At 48.2% G+C, this 21,647-nt stretch overlaps 1 protein-coding gene across 7 annotated transcripts in view; it reads left to right on the forward strand.

Moving 5' to 3' along the window:
- ROBO3 (roundabout guidance receptor 3) overlaps positions 1 to 21,647 on the forward strand; it is a 510,456-nt gene that overhangs the window by 437,442 nt on the left and 51,367 nt on the right. For all 7 annotated transcript variants that reach the window (XM_063943746.1, XM_063943744.1, XM_063943747.1 and 4 more), the window contains 6 exons: positions 2,188 to 2,393; positions 8,997 to 9,078; positions 9,684 to 9,852; positions 10,726 to 10,892; positions 11,177 to 11,298; positions 13,958 to 14,174. In XM_063943746.1, the coding sequence (XP_063799816.1) occupies positions 2,188 to 2,393; positions 8,997 to 9,078; positions 9,684 to 9,852; positions 10,726 to 10,892; positions 11,177 to 11,298; positions 13,958 to 14,174 (963 nt within the window). The remainder of the gene's footprint in view (positions 1 to 2,187; positions 2,394 to 8,996; positions 9,079 to 9,683; positions 9,853 to 10,725; positions 10,893 to 11,176; positions 11,299 to 13,957; positions 14,175 to 21,647) is intronic.

Raw genomic sequence — 21,647 nt, forward strand, 5'->3', positions numbered from 1 at the left:
AGATGTGTCCACTCAATAAGCCTATTATTCTGCCGCATCTCTTAGTGTCAGTATAGGCCTCCCAGCAATATACGCAGTCAGGGATATTGATCCGCTGTCGCCCAGGCGCCGGGCTGGGGTGGTAATACAGAATGTAGCTTTGGTGATTACAAAGCAATTGCCCAGACGTACGCCAGACTCAGGATCCGTATGAGGCCGGGCGCAGAATGGACGGGTAGAAGCCACAGGTGTAATTTACAGCCCCCATCATCACAGAGTGCTTCACATTTTCCTTCTGCTCAGAGAAATGTCGCCATTTACTAAATTGCTGAATAGTTTGTGGGAGTATAATGTCTTTCAGAATTGCTTTACAGTTATTCCAGGGCTGTGTGTGCTTCTGGCTGCTTGTAAATGACATCAGGTGAGAATTATATGCAACGTACAGTATATGCATGACACAGTTGTAATTCAGATCCGATCGCTGGGCTGCTAACTTTGCTGTCCTGCGTTCAGATAGTCGTCGCACCAGGGGGAGTGTAAAGTTGCCGTGCAAGTGTGCGATCGCATGTGTACGCCGAGCTGCAAAAATCCTCTGTGTGCGGTCTCTGCGCAGCCCAGGACTCACTCCTCCAGTGCGATGAGAACAGGCTGATCGGGCCGGAGCTGACGTCAGACGCCTGCCCTGCAAACGCTTGGACACGCCTGCGTTTTTCAGAACACTCCCAATAAACGGTCAGTTGCCACCCACAAACAGCCTCTTCCTGTCAATCAGACTGCGAACGCCCATGCAGATTAAATTTTCGCACCATCCTGTCGCTGGCCGCCGATGCCCGTTGTTTTTGTCCAACGCACGTGCGCATCCGAAAACGGTCTGAATCAGGTTCTTAGTCCCCAAGGCAGTCCAGGTTTTAAGTTATCCCCATGCTTAAGCACAGGTGTACCTCAATCAGTTTGATTATACCATCTGTACAGAAGTAATACTTTATCAGGATTGTTCCAGTATGGAATTGTTCATTGCTGCAAAGATAAAGGAGATAACACTGATTTAAGGGGATTTCCATGTTCAGCTGGTAAATGCTTTTTACTAATAACATTGCCATCTGGCTTCTTTCTGTGCTTTCCAGCAACGTCTTTCTGTGCTTTTCAGTCTTTATATAATCAAGCAGAGTTTCTTTCATAGCCCTGGGGTGCAACACAAAGCTACAGGCTGTGGAGGCTGCATGGCCAGCTGAACAGTAAAAACACTAATGGGAAGGCGGGACGGTAGTGAAGTGTTTTAGTCAAAGTTGCAAGGAGGCGCATAGAAGAAAACAATGACATGAACATTGAACTGTAGACTTTCTATAGGGTTGTGTACTTCATGATGTACAAATGTCGCCCTCTTAGGAATTATTATTTCTACCAACGTGGAATGAAGAAATTAGCATTTTATTTAAATCCCCCCCACTGCCAGCCCTTCCCTGCATGTGGCAAATGCAGCATCTGACGGTACCGGCTGCGATGATATTACCAAATCAGCTTATGTGGTACTATGTCATTTCCCATTCTCAGCGTAAGTGAGCGCTCAGAGGGGACTCACGGACGGGTGTGTTACATGTGCTGGGTTACGCTCGTTATTCCCGCTCGGGTGGCTGGTTTTGGAGCGGGGATAATGCGAGCACATTACCGGTAAGATCATTATGCATATTCATACAGAGCCCCGCTGCTGCCAGTGGTGGCACTTCATTGGTAGCTCCGCTCTCTGACCTGACCTCCTAATCCTCTCATATTTTATTTTTAATTTTCAACTTCAAGCAAATAGGAAAGCGTTTTGCCGCTCGCTAGCTCTGTAGTTCCAGACCAGTCTCGCGAAGTGCTTAATTAATTATTCCTCTCCCGAGACGATTTTATTAAGTTGCGGAGAAGTGATGATGGATGAGACGCTCTCCCTTCGGCTGTGGATGAATATTGCTTCACGGACAGTTTGTTAAACCAACACCGTTAATAGCTATTGCTAGGGATGCCGGAAGCACGTTGTAATATAACAGATCGTTGATTAATCATTGATCCTGATGTCTCCTGCTAAAGGTGTCTGTTGTTCTGCTGAGCGAACGATGTTAATTTAGCCGAGGCTGTCTCCATATTAATCAATGGGTAAATCAGAAATTGGTCTGTTGTTAACTTGAGACTTCCGATGTTTTAACGCTTTCGTTTTTTCTGTATCTCCAGCAACGTCGGATCGAGTTCCACCGATTATCCGCAGGGGACCCTCCAATCAAACGCTGGCCGCCGACTCGGTGGTACAAATGCAATGCCATGTGTCTGGGAACCCGCTGCCGAGCACACATTGGTTGAAAGACGGGCAGAGGGTTGGGGGCAGTGACCCTAGGATCAACGTACTGGACAACGGAACTCTACAAATCACCCACCTACAGGTCAGTTCCCAAGGTTCCTCTCTTATGCTCCTGTGTTGAGGAGAATGTGTTTGTATAGCCGCTATCAGGTCCCCCGCGGGTTTCCATGGTGGTCTTGTACGTTGGCACAGCGTATAGTGATCCTAGAGGTCCGAGGCGTGTGGTCAGCATTACCCAAGGACCCATCCATCTAGATGAAACAGCGCAAACTGACACTGACATGGAAATTACAATTACTCTGCTATTAAAAATACTCATCTAAATATATCACTTAATGATCTGCATGATTAGACGGGAACATTCAACTGCTTATTTAAATATTAATGGAACGCATGATAAGGAAATAAGATGTTACTGCTCGTTAGTGGTGATTTGCATTAGTAATGAGGATAAGCGTATTGATAAATGGGGGACTGAAGTTCTGCTGTAGTTGCTCTTTTACCACCAAAGATCGGAGACAGAGACGCTTCATATCCCTATAATTAGTCCAGTGCCAGATAGGCAGAGTAGGCATCAGCCTATGGGCCTGCGCCTTTTAGGGGCTCTGCAGTTTTCTTAAATTGTTTCTAAAAGATAGAAACAATGAATCAACGCAAAGTTTTAGTCCGGCACCGATAAATTACATACACTACCAATAATGTCACACGACCGATAATGTCATTACATTGTGTATTAATCTATGCTCTGTTATTGTGACATTGCACTCACCTAGACAAAGAGTGTTATTGTACCTTATTTGGGGATTCCTACCCACATTGGTCCTATTAATTGGGCAGTACGGATGGTGTAGTGGTTAGCATTACTGCCTCACAGCACTGAGGTCATGGGTTCGATTCCCACCATGGCCCTAACTGTGTGGAGTTTGTATATTCTCCCCGTACTTGCGTGGGTTTCCTCCGGGTACTCCGGTTTCCTCCCACAATCCAAAAATATACTGGTAGGTTAATTGACTCCAAACAAAATTACCCCTAGTGTGAATGTGTGTGTACATGTGATAGGGAATATAGATTGTAAGTTCCTTGGGCAGGGACTGCTGTGAATGGGCAAAATATTCTCTGTACAGCGCTGCGGAATATGTGTGCGCTATATAAATAACTGGTAATAAATAATGATAGTTTAATCACATTGATTGGCTCCTCGGAGCTCCATTCACACCTGTTATACCCATACATTACTTCTAGGGGTCACTATTGCTGAGTCAGTGCCCGAGTACCGTTCTCTGCAGAATATATAACATTATTGGTAAATATGTATTTTTGTCTGTCTAACCCCGATATACAGATGACTTACCATTTACAATCACAAACCTCTATATACAGATGGAGCCCTGCTCATCTATCCCTTTAATAGGATTTGTATTTGTTTGGCTGCGCTACATTGAGTTATTATTTAATGGTAACGACAAGTAGCTGCGCAGTGATAGCGGTGACCGGCGTGTTAAAGTCTCATGTTGTATAAGAGATGGACATAGTTGTGCATATCAGAGACGTGATGCGGGGAGCGGGTCCTGCAATATCGGTGTTTTCTGTTCCTGCGTGTACACTGCGTCATGGCGCCGCAGCCCGCCGGTAGCTGAGAGAGACGTCCGCTAGGCCCTGGGCATGATGCACAGAACACAGGAATGTTGGCAGAGCAGGCTGATGTGACTGTGTTATTTATTTATCATTGGTGGGGGGGGTCCGCGGGCTCTGAACTCTGGCTGCCCTGTAACGCTGTGTGGAGTAGACACGGGCCATACATATTTAATCCAGGACTTGCAAATGATTTTACTGTAGCTGTGCTTGATCTGATGAGAAACTGCTAAATATTTTACATCCAGTCAGGACCAGGTTTTTGCTGGAGAATGAAAAATTCATTTTCGTTTTTCTAAAAGGAAACGCAGACGGCAGAGACTGAAATATACTCACGTTATGTATCTAATAGCCACCAACCTGGTCTCGCCTGAAATATACTCACGTTATGTATCTAATAGCCACCAACCTGGTCTCGCCTGAAATATACTCACGTTATGGATCTAATAGCCACCTACCTCATCTCGCCTGAGCCTGAAATATACTCCTGTTATGTATCTAATAGCCATCTACCTCGTCTCACCCTGAAATATACTCCTGTTATGTATCTAATAGCCATCTACCTCGTCTCACCCTGAAATATACTCCCGTTGTGTATCTAACAGCCACTTACCTCGTCTCGCCTGAGCCTGAAATATACTCACATTATGTATCTAACAGCCATCTACCTCATCTCGCAAATCAATATACTGTGTCTAATATTATACTCACATTATGTATCTAACAGCCATCTATCTCATCTCGCAAATCAATGTACTGTGTCTAATATTATCACTGGTATCTATATATTGTCAGATTATTTAATGTCATATATGTATGTACACCAATAAACTGCACAGGATTGGGGTGTGCAGTGGCATGTGACCACATCGTATAAATAAAACACAGCGGTCAGCACTCACTGTAATAAACAGAGCGGTTTTAGTTCATGAATTGATCAGTGCATTTAAGTCTGCAGCCCAGCGTCATGGGACCCCATCTCATTGCAAGGCCCACCCTATCACTGAGGATCAGGAGCCTGGTAACTGGTGTATATAGTATCTCAGAAATCCAATATCTCATACCTATCTAATATCTGCTATATATATACATCTCTGATCTCCAATCTAATATGCCATATATGTCTATCTAACATCTGTCTGTGTACTATCCCATAGGTATAGATCTACCTGACATGTCTGTGTGCCGTCCCGTAGGTATAGATCTACCTGACATGTCTGTGTACTGTCCCATAGGTATAGATCTGACATGTCTGCGTACTGTCCCATAGGTATAGATCTACCTGACATGTCTGTGTACTGTCCCATAGGTATAGATCTACCTGACATGTCTGTGTACTGTCCCGTAGGTATAGATCTACCTGACATGTCTGTGTACTGTCCCATAGGTATAGATCTACCTGACATGTCTGTGTACTCTCCCGTAGGTATAGATCTACCTGACATGTCTGTGTACTGTCCCATAGGTATAGATCTACCTGACATGTCTGTGTACTGTCCCGTAGGTATAGATCTACCTGACATGTCTGTGTACTGTCCCGTAGGTATAGATCTACCTGACATGTCTGTGTACTGTCCCATAGGTATAGATCTACCTGACATGTCTGTGTACTGTCCCATAGGTATAGATCTACCTGACATGTCTGTGTGCTGCCCCGTAGGTATAGATCTGACATGTCTGTGTACTGTCCCGTAGGTATAGATCTGACATATCTGTGTACTGTCCCATAGGTATAGATCTACCTGACATGTCTGTGTGCTGTCCCATAGGTATAGATCTACCTGACATGTCTGTGTACTGTCCCATAGGTATAGATCTACCTGACATGTCTGTGTACTGTCCCATAGGTATAGATCTACCTGACATGTCTGTGTACTGTCCCATAGGTATAGATCTACCTGACATGTCTGTGTGCCGTCCCGTAGGTATAGATCTACCTGACATGTCTGTGTACTGTCCCATAGGTATAGATCTGACATGTCTGTGTACTGTCCCATAGGTATAGATCTACCTGACATGTCTGTGTGCCGTCCCGTAGGTATAGATCTACCTGACATGTCTGTGTACTGTCCCATAGGTATAGATCTACCTGACATGTCTGTGTACTGTCCCATAGGTATAGATCTACCTGACATGTCTGTGTGCTGCCCCGTAGGTATAGATCTGACATGTCTGTGTGCTGTCCCGTAGGTATAGATCTGACATGTCTGTGTACTGTCCCATAGGTATAGATCTACCTGACATGTCTGTGTACTCTCCCATAGGTATAGATCTACCTGACATGTCTGTGTGCCGCCTCGTAGGTAAAGATCTACCAGACATGTCTGTGTGCCGTCCCGTAGGTATAGATCTACCTGACATGTCTGTGTACTGTCCCATAGGTATAGATCTACCTGACATGTCTGTGTACTCTCCCATAGGTATAGATCTACCTGACATGTCTGTGCGCTCTCTTGAACGTACTCTCCTATATTTACATCTGTAGTTGTTCTTCATCAGTGTTTGTCTAGTAAATATCCCATGTATAAATGTCCTTTTCCCGTGTGATCTCCCAGCAAGGAGCGCCTTCCTCAGATCTACGACATCCACAAACCTGGCCGACCTTGAATTACAAACACGCTGTCATGTTACAGACCTGTTTGATGTTTGACTCATCTACACAAGAACCTTTTGTGTTCATCAAAAGCTCCTGTTCAAACAGCAGCTCGGAGGGTTTCTCCTTGTTATGTCAGGCCGGCGAGAATGCCAGCTGTTTGTTTTACGTATTGTTCCTGAGACAGGTATGTGTACCTGATCCGTCTGAGGGCTGCGGTGACAGAGGAGCACCCGACCGTAGTCATCTGGGCCGGTGGGGCTCCAGGACACGGCCGCTGGTCTCTTCCTTGTGAGGAAGCCACGCATGCAAAAGGAAGTGGAGCACATCATCAAAGACCAACCGCTAACCTAAATATCATAAATTGTGGGGGCCTGGGACTGACAAAATAGGTAGGGCCCCTCCCTCCCCAAAAAAATGATTCTGCCGCACTGCTCCACCCCTATGTGATGTCATAGAAAGGTCTTTGCCCGGAATTAAACCTGACAGTAGTGTCCTGCACACAGAGATGCACAACACGGAGGGCGAAGTCCCTGCAATGTTATTTCTTGCATTCAGCAAGCGACAGAGCGCTCTACCCTGCAATTTGGAAGGTAGGGTTCTGGGACCAGCATCCGGTGATGAGAGGAGCTCCGCTGAGAAAGGCCGGCGGGATTCCCAGCTGTGGATGACCTCTGTGTCTGATGGCCTGTCCCTGGGATTCTGCTGACAGGTGGAATCTATATTTATAAGACGCACAGACGGAGGAGGGGGAAGCTGCCCTGACCCCGCTGCTCTCTAATAGCGAGAGTGACACTGAGCAGTAAAATCCTGTCACCCGTCTCTGTGTATAATGAGACGTTCCATCTGCCGGGGATCCTACCTGTGTGATTCCCAGGCATGTATGTCACAGACTGCGCCTTGCTGGCACTACACGTCAGGGACGTACGAGAGCCGCAGATAGGAGACTGGTATCTTACAGCGTGGCATAGGTGGTGTGGTGGCTGGGCTGCACCCGGATTCGCACTGCAGGGCGAAATGCAGGTTGCTCATCAATTACTTAGAGGACACGGCGGGCGTGCTAAATATTTGCTTAAAAATTGATGCAGGAATTCAGCAGGGAGTGAAATGTTCTGCGTTGTGTGTGTTCCGTCAGTGTGTCAGAGCCAGAAGGTTAATGCAACTCCGGAGTCCCTGAGCAGCTAATAGCATCATTACATTGCAGCAGCTCTGCGGGCCAGGATGTGCCATGGGGAGGGAGGGCCCGCTGCTGCACTTACCTGAGATAGACTAGCCCCTGAGACACCCAGCGGCTGATTCCGGAACACACAGTGCTGCAACACAAAGGGTTCAGATACAGTTATTATGGAAGCATGCAGCCCAGATATGCTCTACAGCAGGCCTGGCCAACCTGCGGCTCTCCAGCTGTTGTGAAACTACATGTCCCAGAATGCCCTGTCACAGTTTTAGCATTCCCTAATAACAAAACTGTGGCAGGGCATGCTGGGATTTGTAGTTTCACAACAGCTGGAGAGCCACAGGTTGGCCGGGCCTGCTCTACAGCTTTAGATAATATATACACCGCAAGTTAGATATGAGTTAGGACACGCCCCTCCCAAATCTAATCCCCCCCCTAAAAAAGCCCTTTCATCGCCACAAGCACAACCTATGTCATGTTGGTTAATATCATTACCCATAATATATAAATGGAAAAAATGATCCTATTAATGAAACTATAAAACACTCTAGCATTTGGCGGACTAGTAAGTAATAAGGAGCTGGCTTATTGCATTCAGCGTTAGCAGGTTCTCCGGAATAAAGTGCAACACTTGCTACCTGCCACCCCCAAATCCAGAACCATCCTGGTTCCGGGACCAATGGTAGGTGTTGCCCCTTCAGTGCCACGTGCACTGACAGCATTGAGAGGGTGTTTTTAGGGCTGAGGGTGGCCCGGTGCACCCCAACATGACCACATCCCTTCTCGTGTTTGCTAGTTGTGCTCATGATATAATTACGGAGATCTTCTGAGGCAGCGCCAGGTCTGGCATTAAATAGTCCATAAATCTATTGAGAGCACGATCAATACCTGAATAGAGAATCAGAAGATTGCACGTAGCCGTCCAGTAAGGTGGCATGTAGGATTGTCTGACTGTGTGCCACACGCATGTAGAGATAGTTGTAAGATATCATTGCATGTGATTGCATGGTGATAACACACTGTGTCTCTGCGGGGCCTGAGAGGAAAACCGGCTCTGTTATATGGATTTCCCTGGGTTCCAATGCGCCAGATATACTATAACCCCTGGGTTCCAATGCGCCAGATTTACTATAACACAATTGTGGTTACTGACTTGCAATTTGTTCTTATGTTATAAGTTACTGTTGTACTTTTATGTCCACAACATAATTACAAAAGGAAATGTATGATGTATAAATGATAACGTAATAGTCGGCACTTGTATAATGGCTGTTACGTTTTAGGTGGCAGATTCCGGAGTCTATGCCTGTGTTGCCACAAGTTCTACCGGAGAAACAACCTGGAGTGGCTACCTAGCGGTACAAGGTAAGTGCGGCCCGCATTGGGTGTATCGGGGGCTGGGCGGAGGGACACTCACACTAACTTTACACTATCTTATGACTTACTCAGTGTACAGGGTTTGCTTAGGAAGAGTAAGATTCAACTGGACGTATTAAAGCCTGGAGTTTCCACAATGTCTGTTTACTTTGAGGGTACCCGGCCTAAAATGTGATTGTTGCCAAATGTAAAATCATTATGCAGTTTGCCAACAGTTTCTGGAATAACTCCTGACGTAAATGGGTAGTGTGCCTGAAATTGCCTGATTAAACACTGAAACATACAGCTGCTGGCATCTGACACTCTGCAGCCATGGAAACAGGCAATGCGAGTCCGCAGTTTCCATGGTTACAGCTGTTGCTCAGGAAGCTCATTCCTTAAGAATCCATCAATTGGCAGCCACAATGTATTTCTGTGTTTTTAATCCACTATTTCGTCAGTAATCCTATTTCACTTATCAGAAATGTTTGTAGTGCCATAAATTGTATCATGGATTCCAATTGGGCAACATCACGCCGCATAATCCTCTATGGAGATTAAAGTAATTGCCTGTACCCCATCATTTGAAGACCGTGTTTGTTTTTGTTTTTAAGAAAAGGGTTCTCTGATAAACGTGCAGCCCTCCGAGCCCAGCCTGGTCCCCGGCTCCCCTTCCAAACCGCTGGTCACCGATGTCACCAAGAACAGCGTCACCCTGACGTGGCAGCCCAACCCGCAGACTGGGAGCACACCCGTTTTATCGTACATCATTGAGGCGTTCAGGTAAAGCCCCTTATACTAATTATTATCAGAGAGAGAGAGAAGCATCTGTGCAGCTATATAAATGCAGATATCTAGAGAGAGAATATTCCCAGCACTCAAACATATGTCTGTGTTATTCTATACTTCAGGGGAAACAAACCTAATGTTTAAAATAAGAAAATGTAAAAATAAAAATCAGCCTCTATTTTTATCTGGTTTATACCCTGAGGTTCTGCGCCATAGTCTGGCATTTTAATGAACGGCATTTCGGCAATAAGATGTAACCCCGCTCTTTGGGGCCGCCCGGTTCTTGGCCCTAAGTGCTGGGTCAGCGCCTTCCATAAACATTTTCCTAAAAAAACATATTGCCGCCGCGTCTACTGTATTGGGCTGGCTGGGAGCGTCTGCTTTGTTCCTCCCCGAGATTTATGTTGAGTGCAGGTGGGGAACAGTTTAGTCAGCAACACGGAGGAGGAAAAATATACTATAAATCAGGATGTGGCGTGAATTGCGGAGGGGCTGCGTTGGAAATACACCCGGCTAGCACCGCAGTGGCCCCCTAGGACTGTGGGAAGCGAGAGTTTAATAAGCTCTGGTCATGTGACGCCCATAAATCACACTATACAAGGATGGAACAATTATGTACAATATAAGGGCTATTCTAGGAGAGGAAACGGTTGCGATTCATTCTTGTATTTTAGCATGCTGCTTGCCGTATGGATAGTAGGAAGGTGGGATTGTGCCGCCGATATATTCTGACTCCATAGACCCTGCAGACTCCGGTCCACCTAATGCTGGGCACTCGCAGAGCCGCGCATAGACCGTAGCGCTGCGGAAGATCTGCCTGGCCTTCATTGTACTGAATCCATGTCTGATGTGTTTTCCCTAATGTAGCCAATCCGCTGGGAGCACCTGGCAGACCGTGGCCGACGAGGTGAAGATTGAGAAACACACCGTGATTGGTCTGAACCCGAACACCATTTATCTCTTCATCATCCGCGCTGTGAACTCTTACGGCCTCAGTGACCCCAGCGCCATATCAGAGCCCGTGCGCACTCAGGGTAAGTCCATTGGCCAATGGCCACCAAGGATCTGGGGTCTTTATGTTACCTTCTTCAGGCCTGGTATATGCACCGATGAGTTTGGTGTAAATGCAGATGATTTTCGCCCTCTGTACACGTCTATAATGCCTGTATATACGGACGTAGCGGTTCCGGTGATCATACCCAGGGGTCATAGTCCCCGTAGATGACATATATCGCGCATTGTTTCTCATATGTTGTGTCACGCTCTGTTTAGCAGGATCTCCAGCATAACATGGAGTAATAATTTGTGTATTTTATAGATGTCAGTCCCACGCGACAAGGCGTGGATCACCGACAAGTGCAGCGCGAACTCGGAGAGGTCGTAGTTCAACTCCAGAAGCCGATGATCCTCACCTCCTCCACCGTACAGGTCACGTGGACAGTAAGTCCCATTTTATCCCTTAATAACCGTATAATCTCCATTCCCGTTACAGACGATGACCGCAGGCGTAGCGCAAGGTAAGTATTCGGGATCCGGTCTGAAGACCGACAGTGTCTAGGTCGACAATGTTTAGGTCGACCACTATAGGTCGACAGTCACTAGGTCGACATGGATGGAAGGTCGACAGGGTTTCTAGGTCGACATGTGCTAGGTCGACAGGTCTAAAGGTCGACATGAGTTTTTCACATTTTTTTTATTTATTTATTTATTTATTTTCATACTTAACGATCCACGTGGACTACGATTGGAACGGTAAAGTGTGCCGAGCGAAGTAGTAGCGGAGAGAAGGCACCATGCCCGAAGCATGGCGAGCGAAGCGAGCCATGCGAGGGGACGCGGTGCACTAATTTGGGATCCCGGTCACTCTACGAAGAAAACGACACCAAAAAAAAAATAATAATCCTCATGTCGACCTTTAGACCTGTCGACCTAGCACATGTCGACCTAGAAACCCTGTCGACCTTCCATCCATGTCGACCTAGTGACTGTCGACCTATAGTGGTCGACCTAAACATTGTCGACCTAGACACTGTCGATTTGATGAACCACACCCAAGTATTCTGTATAACTAACTCACCAATAATATTTATTAACATTTATTTTACGTAATTCTTAGTAGCGCTGTGCAATTGGTAGATCATTGTGATAAATCTAGTTGGGGTCCATTGACGGTTGTACCACAAGCATGGTCCCGGGCGTGGACTGGCGAGATCATTTCTGCGCATCAGAATGTGTGCGTGCTGGCTCCGTGTGTAGGACGCGCACTGACGCCATTAATCTCTGTATATTCCGTCTTCCATATCCTCCCGGTGTTACGCTGCAGGGATCAGTTGGGCGAGGCAGTCATTCATACCGTCATGGGTGTAGGAAATGCCAGTCGTCCCCGCCGCAGGCGGCAGCCATTATAATAATATGTTTTACGTCAGTATCTTCCTTCACGCCAGTTGTTGGTGGAGATCCCATTAGAATCCCTGTTGTCCTTGGCAACCAGAGCGAATTCCAACTAATGAAAGACCTGAAGTGAATCCGGAGTAAAATGTGCAGATTTATCAATTAAGGTTCCTGGGAGTATATTATCAGCAATTAGTGCAACATCCCATTTTATCGTTATCTGACGTGTAATCGTTATTACGGTTTATTTCTTAACGCTTAAATGAATGAACATAATCTAGAGCTAGAATACATGATGATAATGTGCGCTCCTGATGTAAAGGTCAGTGTTATCACATGTGCTGCTCTTAAATCTGGTTACTGCTGTGAACGGGAGAGGTCTATTCAGCCCGCACCCTGGGGGTGTATTTATTAGGGGCGGGTTAGGAAAATCCTCTATGAAAGGAAATGGCTCAGTATTTGTGTTCGTTATAATAAGTGTGATTTAAATGGTCTGGGATTATCACATTGGTAGATGTGTTGCGTTAAACCTGTTCATACAATTACCGGCTTTGTCTTGCGTAGAGCGCGGCAGAGAGAGAAGGGTGTTCAAGGGGACAAATGAAACAAAACAGCTATTTAGTCGTGTCATTGCCAGGGTCTTATCAGCACGGAGACATTGTCTTCTTTAATATTACTTGCGAGTCAGCTGTGATTAGTGCGCCAACACGTGGCGCATTATACAACATCTCCATGCCACTGCGTGTTGTTCCGGGAACTGCTGCCAGCTTATGCCGGAACACCAACAATTACTAAACTAGGAGAGTCACAGTGTACGTCAGTTCAGTATGCGGCATTGGGGTTTATTGCTGTATGTCAATGTTCTTTTCTGTCTTATTTTCTACCACGTAAAGTTTTAATCCTCTTGTTTATACAGAATATAATCTTAGATAACACAGAATTTGACGTGGACACATTTTTGGATTTTTTTGAATATTATTTTCATAAAAGAAACAACATTAGATCGTACATTTGAAATTAGGGTGTATAATTTATTTATAATATATATATAATATATATATATATATATATATATATTTTATTTATTATTATTTATAATATTATATATATTTATACATAGAATTATTATTTATAGAACATAATATATTTGTGTGTATGTGTGTGTGTATATATATATATATATATATATACACATATACACACACACACACACACACACACACACACACACACACACACATATATGTACATATGTATACATATATATAAAAAAAAATTATTGTCATTTGTGCCTGAGATCCGTTCTAGGAAAGTGTATTAATGAGGCTAAAACAGTATTAAAATTTTGTCATTAAAAGACTTTATGTTTTTTAATTATGCAATTAAAAGTCCATTAAATAGAAAACGATGATGGTTAAAGGCTGCGGCAGTAAGTGAAAGCGATACTGAGAATAATGCGCATCTATAATTATAAAAAAAAATGTAACAGTAAAAAAAAAAAAATTGTTGTCGGCGCGTCCAAACATTTTTTTTTAAATGATTTTAAGAAAGTAAAAAAAAATCCTGAGAGCAATTTTTTCTTATACAGATTTGTCATTTTCAGAGTGATTTTCCGTGTGACGTTACTGTATTCTCCCAGGTGTGCAGTACGTGTTCCAGCTGGCACGTGTTCCCAAACGCATTCATTCTCTCTTCTCACTCTCTGCAGGTGGATCGCCAAGCTCAGTTTATACAGGGGTACCGGATCATGTATCGCCCCAAATCCAGCATTTGGGTGGTGCAGGACGTCAAGTCCCCCTCGGAACGCAGCACCATCCTGGTAGACCTGAAGAGAGGCAGAGAGTATGAAATAAAGATTCGCCCGTATTTTGACGAGTTCCAGGGAATGGACAGCGACGTCCTGCTGGTCCGCACGCCGGAAGAAGGTAACGGGGAGACTGTGGTGTGAAGTGTGTCAGGTGGCTGTGAGGAAGGTGACAGCAGTGCCGAGAGCCGATAATTGGGAAGCTCTGGGGTCTGCGCTGCGGGTGGAAGCAGTTAGAGGTGATAAGAGGAGATTCTGAGTGTCGGCTTATCACGCTGTGTCACACGGAATCCGCAGAGAGACAGGAGGCCAGTGTATAGTGTGGATGTCTTCCTGACGCTGTGTAACACGGACTCCGCAGAGAGACAGGAGGCCAGTGTATAGTGTGGATGTCTTCCTGACGCTGTGTTACATGGAATCCGCAGAGAGACAGGAGGCCAGTGTATAGTGTGGATGTCTTCCTGACGCTGTGTCACACGGAACCCGCAGAGAGACAGGAGGCCAGGCCAGTGTATAGTGCGGATGTCTTCCTGACGCTGTGTTACATGGAATCCGCAGAGAGACAGGAGGCCAGTGTATAGTGTGGATGTCTTCCTGACACTGTGTTACATGGAATCCGCAGAGAGACAGGAGGCCAGTGTATAGTGTGGATGTCTTCCTGACACTGTGTTACATGGAATCCGCAGAGAGACAGGAGGCCAGTGTATAGTGCGGATGTCTTCCTGACGCTGTGTTACATGGAATCCGCAGAGAGACAGGAGGCCAGTGTATAGTGTGGATGTCTTCCTGACGCTGTGTCACACGGAACCCGCAGAGAGACAGGAGGCCAGGCCAGTGTATAGTGCGGATGTCTTCCTGACGCTGTGTTACATGGAATCCGCAGAGAGATAGGAGGCCAGTGTATAGTGTGGATGTCTTCCTGACGCTGTGTTACATGGAATCCGCAGAGAGATAGGAGGCCAGTGTATAGTGTGGATGTCTTCCTGACGCTGTGTCACACGGAACCCGCAGAGAGACAGGAGGCCAGGCCAGTGTATAGTGCGGATGTCTTCCTGACGCTGTGTTACATGGAATCCGCAGAGAGATAGGAGGCCAGTGTATAGTGCGGATGTCTTCCTGACGCTGTGTTACACGGAATCCGCAGAGAGATAGGAGGCCAGTGTATAGTGTGGATGTCTTCCTGACGCTGTGTCACACGGAACCCGCAGAGAGACAGGAGGCCAGGCCAGTGTATAGTGCGGATGTCTTCCTGACGCTGTGTTACATGGAATCCGCAGAGAGATAGGAGGCCAGTGTATAGTGTGGATGTCTTCCTGACGCTGTGTAACACGGAATCCGCAGAGAGATAGGAGGCCAGTGTATAGTGTGGATGTCTTCCTGACGCTGTGTAACACGGACTCCGCAGAGAGATAGGAGGCCAGTGTATAGTGTGGATGTCTTCCTGACGCTGTGTCACACGGAACCCGCAGAGAGACAGGAGGCCAGGCCAGTGTATAGTGCGGATGTCTTCCTGACGCTGTGTTACATGGAATCCGCAGAGAGATAGGAGGCCAGTGTATAGTGTGGATGTCTTCCTGACGCTGTGTAACACGGACTCCGCAGAGAGACAGGAGGCCAGTGTATAGTGTGGATGTCTTCCTGACGCTGTGTCACACGGACTCCGCAGAGAGATAGGAGGCCAGTGTATAGTGCGGATGTCTTCCTGACGCTGTGTAACACGGAATCCGCAGAGAGACAGGAGGCCAGTGTATAGTGCGGATGTCTTCCTGACGCTGTGTCACATGGAATCCGCAGAGAGATAGGAGGCCAGTGTATAGTGTGGATGTCTTCCTGACGCTGTGTAACACGGAATCCGCAGAGAGACAGGAGGCCAGTGTATAGTGCGGATGTCTTCCTGACGCTGTGTCACATGGAATCCGCAGAGAGATAGGAGGCCAGTGTATAGTGCGGATGTCTTCCTGACGCTGTGTAACACGGAATCCGCAGAGAGACAGGAGGCCAGTGTATAGTGTGGATGTCTTCCTGACGCTGTGTAACACGGAATCTGCAGAGAGATAGGAGGCCAGTGTATAGTGTGGATGTCTTCCTGACGCTGTGTAACACGGAATCCGCAGAGAGATAGGAGGCCAGTGTATAGTGCGGATGTCTTCCTGACGCTGTGTAACACGGAATCCGCAGAGAGACAGGAGGCCAGTGTATAGTGCGGATGTCTTCCTGACGCTGTGTCACATGGAACCCGCAGAGAGATAGGAGGCCAGTGTATAGTGTGGATGTTTCCTGACGCTGTGTTACACGGAATCCGCAGAGAGATAGGAGGCCAGTGTATAGTGTGGATGTTTCCTGACGCTGTGTCACATGGAATCCGCAGAGAGACAGGAGGCCAGTGTATAGTGTGTATGTCTTCCTGACGCTGTGTTACATGGAATCTGCAGAGAGATAGGAGGCCAGTGTATAGTGTGGATGTCTTCCTGACGCTGTGTTACACGGACTCCGCAGAGAGACAGGAGGCCAGTGTATAGTGTGGATGTCTTCCTGACGCTGTGTTACATGGAATCCGCAGAGAGATAGGAGGCCAGTGTATAGTGTGGATGTCTTCCTGACGCTGTGTCACACGGACTCCGCAGAGAGATAGGAGGCCAGTGTATAGTGTGGATGTCTTCCTGACGCTGTGTAACACGGACTCCGCAGAGAGACAGGAGGCCAGTGTATAGTGTGGATGTCTTCCTGACGCTGTGTTACATGGAATCCGCAGAGAGACAGGAGGCCAGTGTATAGTGTGGATGTCTTCCTGACGCTGTGTCACACGGACTCCGCAGAGAGATAGGAGGCCAGTGTATAGTGTGGATGTCTTCCTGACGCTGTGTCACACGGAACCCGCAGAGAGACAGGAGGCCAGGCCAGTGTATAGTGCGGATGTCTTCCTGACGCTGTGTTACATGGAATCCGCAGAGAGATAGGAGGCCAGTGTATAGTGTGGATGTCTTCCTGACGCTGTGTAACATGGAACCCGCAGAGAGACAGGAGGCCAGTGTATAGTGTGGATGTCTTCCTGACGCTGTGTAACACGGACTCCGCAGAGAGACAGGAGGCCAGTGTATAGTGTGGATGTCTTCCTGACGCTGTGTTACATGGAATCCGCAGAGAGATAGGAGGCCAGTGTATAGTGTGGATGTCTTCCTGACGCTGTGTCACACGGACCCCGCAGAGAGATAGGAGGCCAGTGTATAGTGTGGATGTCTTCCTGACGCTGTGTCACACGGAACCCGCAGAGAGACAGGAGGCCAGGCCAGTGTATAGTGCGGATGTCTTCCTGACGCTGTGTTACATGGAACCCGCAGAGAGACAGGAGGCCAGTGTATAGTGTGGATGTCTTCCTGACGCTGTGTCACACGGACCCCGCAGAGAGATAGGAGGCCAGTGTATAGTGTGGATGTCTTCCTGACGCTGTGTTACATGGAATCCGCAGAGAGATAGGAGGCCAGTGTATAGTGTGGATGTCTTCCTGACGCTGTGTCACACGGAACCCGCAGAGAGACAGGAGGCCAGGCCAGTGTATAGTGCGGATGTCTTCCTGACGCTGTGTTACATGGAATCCGCAGAGAGATAGGAGGCCAGTGTATAGTGTGGATGTCTTCCTGACGCTGTGTAACACGGAATCCGCAGAGAGACAGGAGGCCAGTGTATAGTGTGGATGTCTTCCTGACGCTGTGTAACACGGAATCCGCAGAGAGACAGGAGGCCAGTGTATAGTGTGGATGTCTTCCTGACGCTGTGTAACACGGAATCCGCAGAGAGACAGGAGGCCAGTGTATAGTGTGGATGTCTTCCTGACGCTGTGTAACACGGAATCCGCAGAGAGACAGGAGGCCAGTGTATAGTGTGGATGTCTTCCTGACGCTGTGTCACACGGAACCCGCAGAGAGACAGGAGGCCAGGCCAGTGTATAGTGCGGATGTCTTCCTGACGCTGTGTTACATGGAATCCGCAGAGAGATAGGAGGCCAGTGTATAGTGTGGATGTCTTCCTGACGCTGTGTAACACGGACTCCGCAGAGAGACAGGAGGCCAGTGTATAGTGTGGATGTCTTCCTGACGCTGTGTCACACGGACTCCGCAGAGAGATAGGAGGCCAGTGTATAGTGTGGATGTCTTCCTGACGCTGTGTCACACGGACTCCGCAGAGAGATAGGAGGCCAGTGTATAGTGCGGATGTCTTCCTGACGCTGTGTAACACGGAATCCGCAGAGAGACAGGAGGCCAGTGTATAGTGTGGATGTCTTCCTGACGCTGTGTCACACGGAACCCGCAGAGAGACAGGAGGCCAGGCCAGTGTATAGTGCGGATGTCTTCCTGACGCTGTGTTACATGGAATCCGCAGAGAGATAGGAGGCCAGTGTATAGTGTGTATGTCTTCCTGACGCTGTGTTACATGGACTCCGCAGAGAGATAGGAGGCCAGTGTATAGTGTGGATGTCTTCCTGACGCTGTGTCACATGGAATCCGCAGAGAGACAGGAGGCCAGTGTATAGTGTGTATGTCTTCCTGACGCTGTGTCACACGGAATCCGCAGAGAGATAGGAGGCCAGTGTATAGTGTGGATGTCTTCCTGACGCTGTGTCACACGGAATCCGCAGAGAGACAGGAGGCCAGTGTATAGTGTGGATGTCTTCCTGACGCTGTGTCACACGGAATCCGCAGAGAGACAGGAGGCCAGTGTATAGTGTGGATGTCTTCCTGACGCTGTGTTACATGGACTCCGCAGAGAGATAGGAGGCCAGTGTATAGTGTGGATGTCTTCCTGACGCTGTGTCACACGGAATCCGCAGAGAGACAGGAGGCCAGTGTATAGTGTGGATGTCTTCCTGACGCTGTGTTACATGGACTCCGCAGAGAGATAGGAGGCCAGTGTATAGTGTGGATGTCTTCCTGACGCTGTGTCACACGGAATCCGCAGAGAGACAGGAGGCCAGTGTATAGTGTGGATGTCTTCCTGACGCTGTGTCACACGGAATCCGCAGAGAGATAGGAGGCCAGTGTATAGTGTGGATGTCTTCCTGACGCTGTGTCACACGGAATCCGCAGAGAGATAGGAGGCCAGTGTATAGTGCGGATGTCTTCCTGACGCTGTGTCACACGGAATCCGCAGAGAGATAGGAGGCCAGTGTATAGTGTGGATGTCTTCCTGACGCTGTGTAACACGGAATCCGCAGAGAGACAGGAGGCCAGTGTATAGTGTGGATGTCTTCCTGACGCTGTGTCACACGGAATCCGCAGAGAGACAGGAGGCCAGTGTATAGTGCGGATGTCTTCCTGACGCTGTGTCACACGGAATCCGCAGAGAGATAGGAGGCCAGTGTATAGTGCGGATGTCTTCCTGACGCTGTGTCACACGGAATCCGCAGAGAGATAGGAGGCCAGTGTATAGTGTGGATGTCTTCCTGACGCTGTGTAACACGGAATCCGCAGAGAGACAGGAGGCCAGTGTATAGTGTGGATGTCTTCCTGACGCTGTGTCACACGGAATCCGCAGAGAGACAGGAGGCCAGTGTATAGTGCGGATGTCTTCCTGACGCTGTGTCACATGGAATCCGCAGAGAGATAGGAGGCCAGTGTATAGTGTGGATGTCTTCCTGACGCTGTGTTACATGGACTCCGCAGAGAGACAGGAGGCCAGTGTATAGTGTGGATGTCTTCCTGACGGGATCAGTACTAAATGCCGCTGGTCGGAATCCCGGCGGTCGAAATACCGACGCCGGAATCCCGACCACACAATGCCGACAGGGGTGGCGAGCGGAACGCAGCCCCTTGCGGGCTCGCTTCGCTCGCCACGCTGCGGGCACGGTGCCTCGCTACGCTCGGCACACTATTATATTCTCCCTCTATGGGTGTCGTGGACACCCACGGAGGGAGAATATGTCGGGATTGTGGCGGTCGGGATTCCGGCGTCTGTATTTCGACCGCCGGGATTCCGTCCGGCGGCATCTTGACCGGATCCCTTCCTGACGCTGTGTCACACGGACTCCGCAGAGAGATAGGAGGCCAGTGCATAGTGTGGATGTCTTCCTGACGCTGTGTCACACGGAATCCGCAGAGAGATAGGAGGCCAGTGTATAGTGTGGATGTCTTCCTGACGCTGTGTCACACGGAATCCGCAGAGAGACAGGAGGCCAGTGTATAGTGTGGATGTCTTCCTGACGCTGTGTTACATGGAATCCGCAGAGAGACAGGAGGCCAGTGTATAGTGTGGATGTCTTCCTGACGCTGTGTCACACGGAATCCGCAGAGAGACAGGAGGCCAGTGTATAGTGTGGATGTCTTCCTGACGCTGTGTTACATGGAATCCGCAGAGAGACAGGAGGCCAGTGTATAGTGTGGATGTCTTCCTGACGCTGTGTCACACCGAACCCGCCGAGAGACAGGAGGCCAGTGTATAGTGTGGATGTCTTCCTGACGCTGTGTCACACATAATCCGCAGAGAGATAGGAGGCCAGTGTATAGTGTGGATGTCTTCCTGACGCTGTGTTACATGGAATCCGCAGAGAGATAGGAGGCCAGTGTATAGTGTGGATGTCTTCCTGACGCTGTGTCACACGGACCCCGCAGAGAGATAGGAGGCCAGTGTATAGTGTGGATGTCTTCCTGACGCTGTGTCACACGGACTCCGCAGAGAGACAGGAGGCCAGTGTATAGTGTGGATGTCTTCCTGACGCTGTGTCACACGGACTCCGCAGAGAGACAGGAGGCCAGTGTATAGTGTAGATGTCTTCCTGACGCTGTGTCACACGGACTCCGCAGAGAGATAGGAGGCCAGTGTATAGTGTGGATGTCTTCCTGACGCTATGTCACACGGAACCTGCTGAGAGATAGGAGGCCAGTGTATAGTGTGGATGTCTTCCTGACGCTGTGTCACACGGACCCCGCAGAGAGATAGGAGGCCAGTGTATAGTGTGGATGTCTTCCTGACGCTGTGTCACACGGAATCCGCATAGAGACAGGAGGCCAGTGTATAGTGTGGATGTCTTCCTGACGCTGTGTCACACGGAATCCGCAGAGAGACAGGAGGCCAGTGTATAGTGTGGATGTCTTCCTGACGCTGTGTTACATGGACTCCGCAGAGAGATAGGAGGCCAGTGTATAGTGTGGATGTCTTCCTGACGCTGTGTTACATGGAATCCGCAGAGAGACAGGAGGCCAGTGTATAGTGTGGATGTCTTCCTGACGCTGTGTTACATGGACTCCGCAGAGAGATAGGAGGCCAGTGTATAGTGTGGATGTCTTCCTGACGCTGTGTTACACGGAATCCGCAGAGAGACAGGAGGCCAGTGTATAGTGTGGATGTCTTCCTGACGCTGTGTCACATGGAATCCGCAGAGAGATAGGAGGCCAGTGTATAGTGTGGATGTCTTCCTGACGCTGTGTTACATGGAATCCGCAGAGAGACAGGAGGCCAGTGTATAGTGTGGATGTCTTCCTTACGCTGTGTCACACGGAATCCGCAGAGAGACAGGAGGCCAGTGTATAGTGTGGATGTCTTCCTGACGCTGTGTTACATGGAATCCGCAGAGAGATAGGAGGCCAGTGTATAGTGTGGATGT

This window comes from Pseudophryne corroboree, chromosome 10 (assembly GCF_028390025.1).
Source record: "Pseudophryne corroboree isolate aPseCor3 chromosome 10, aPseCor3.hap2, whole genome shotgun sequence".
Lineage (NCBI taxonomy): Eukaryota > Metazoa > Chordata > Amphibia > Anura > Myobatrachidae > Pseudophryne > Pseudophryne corroboree.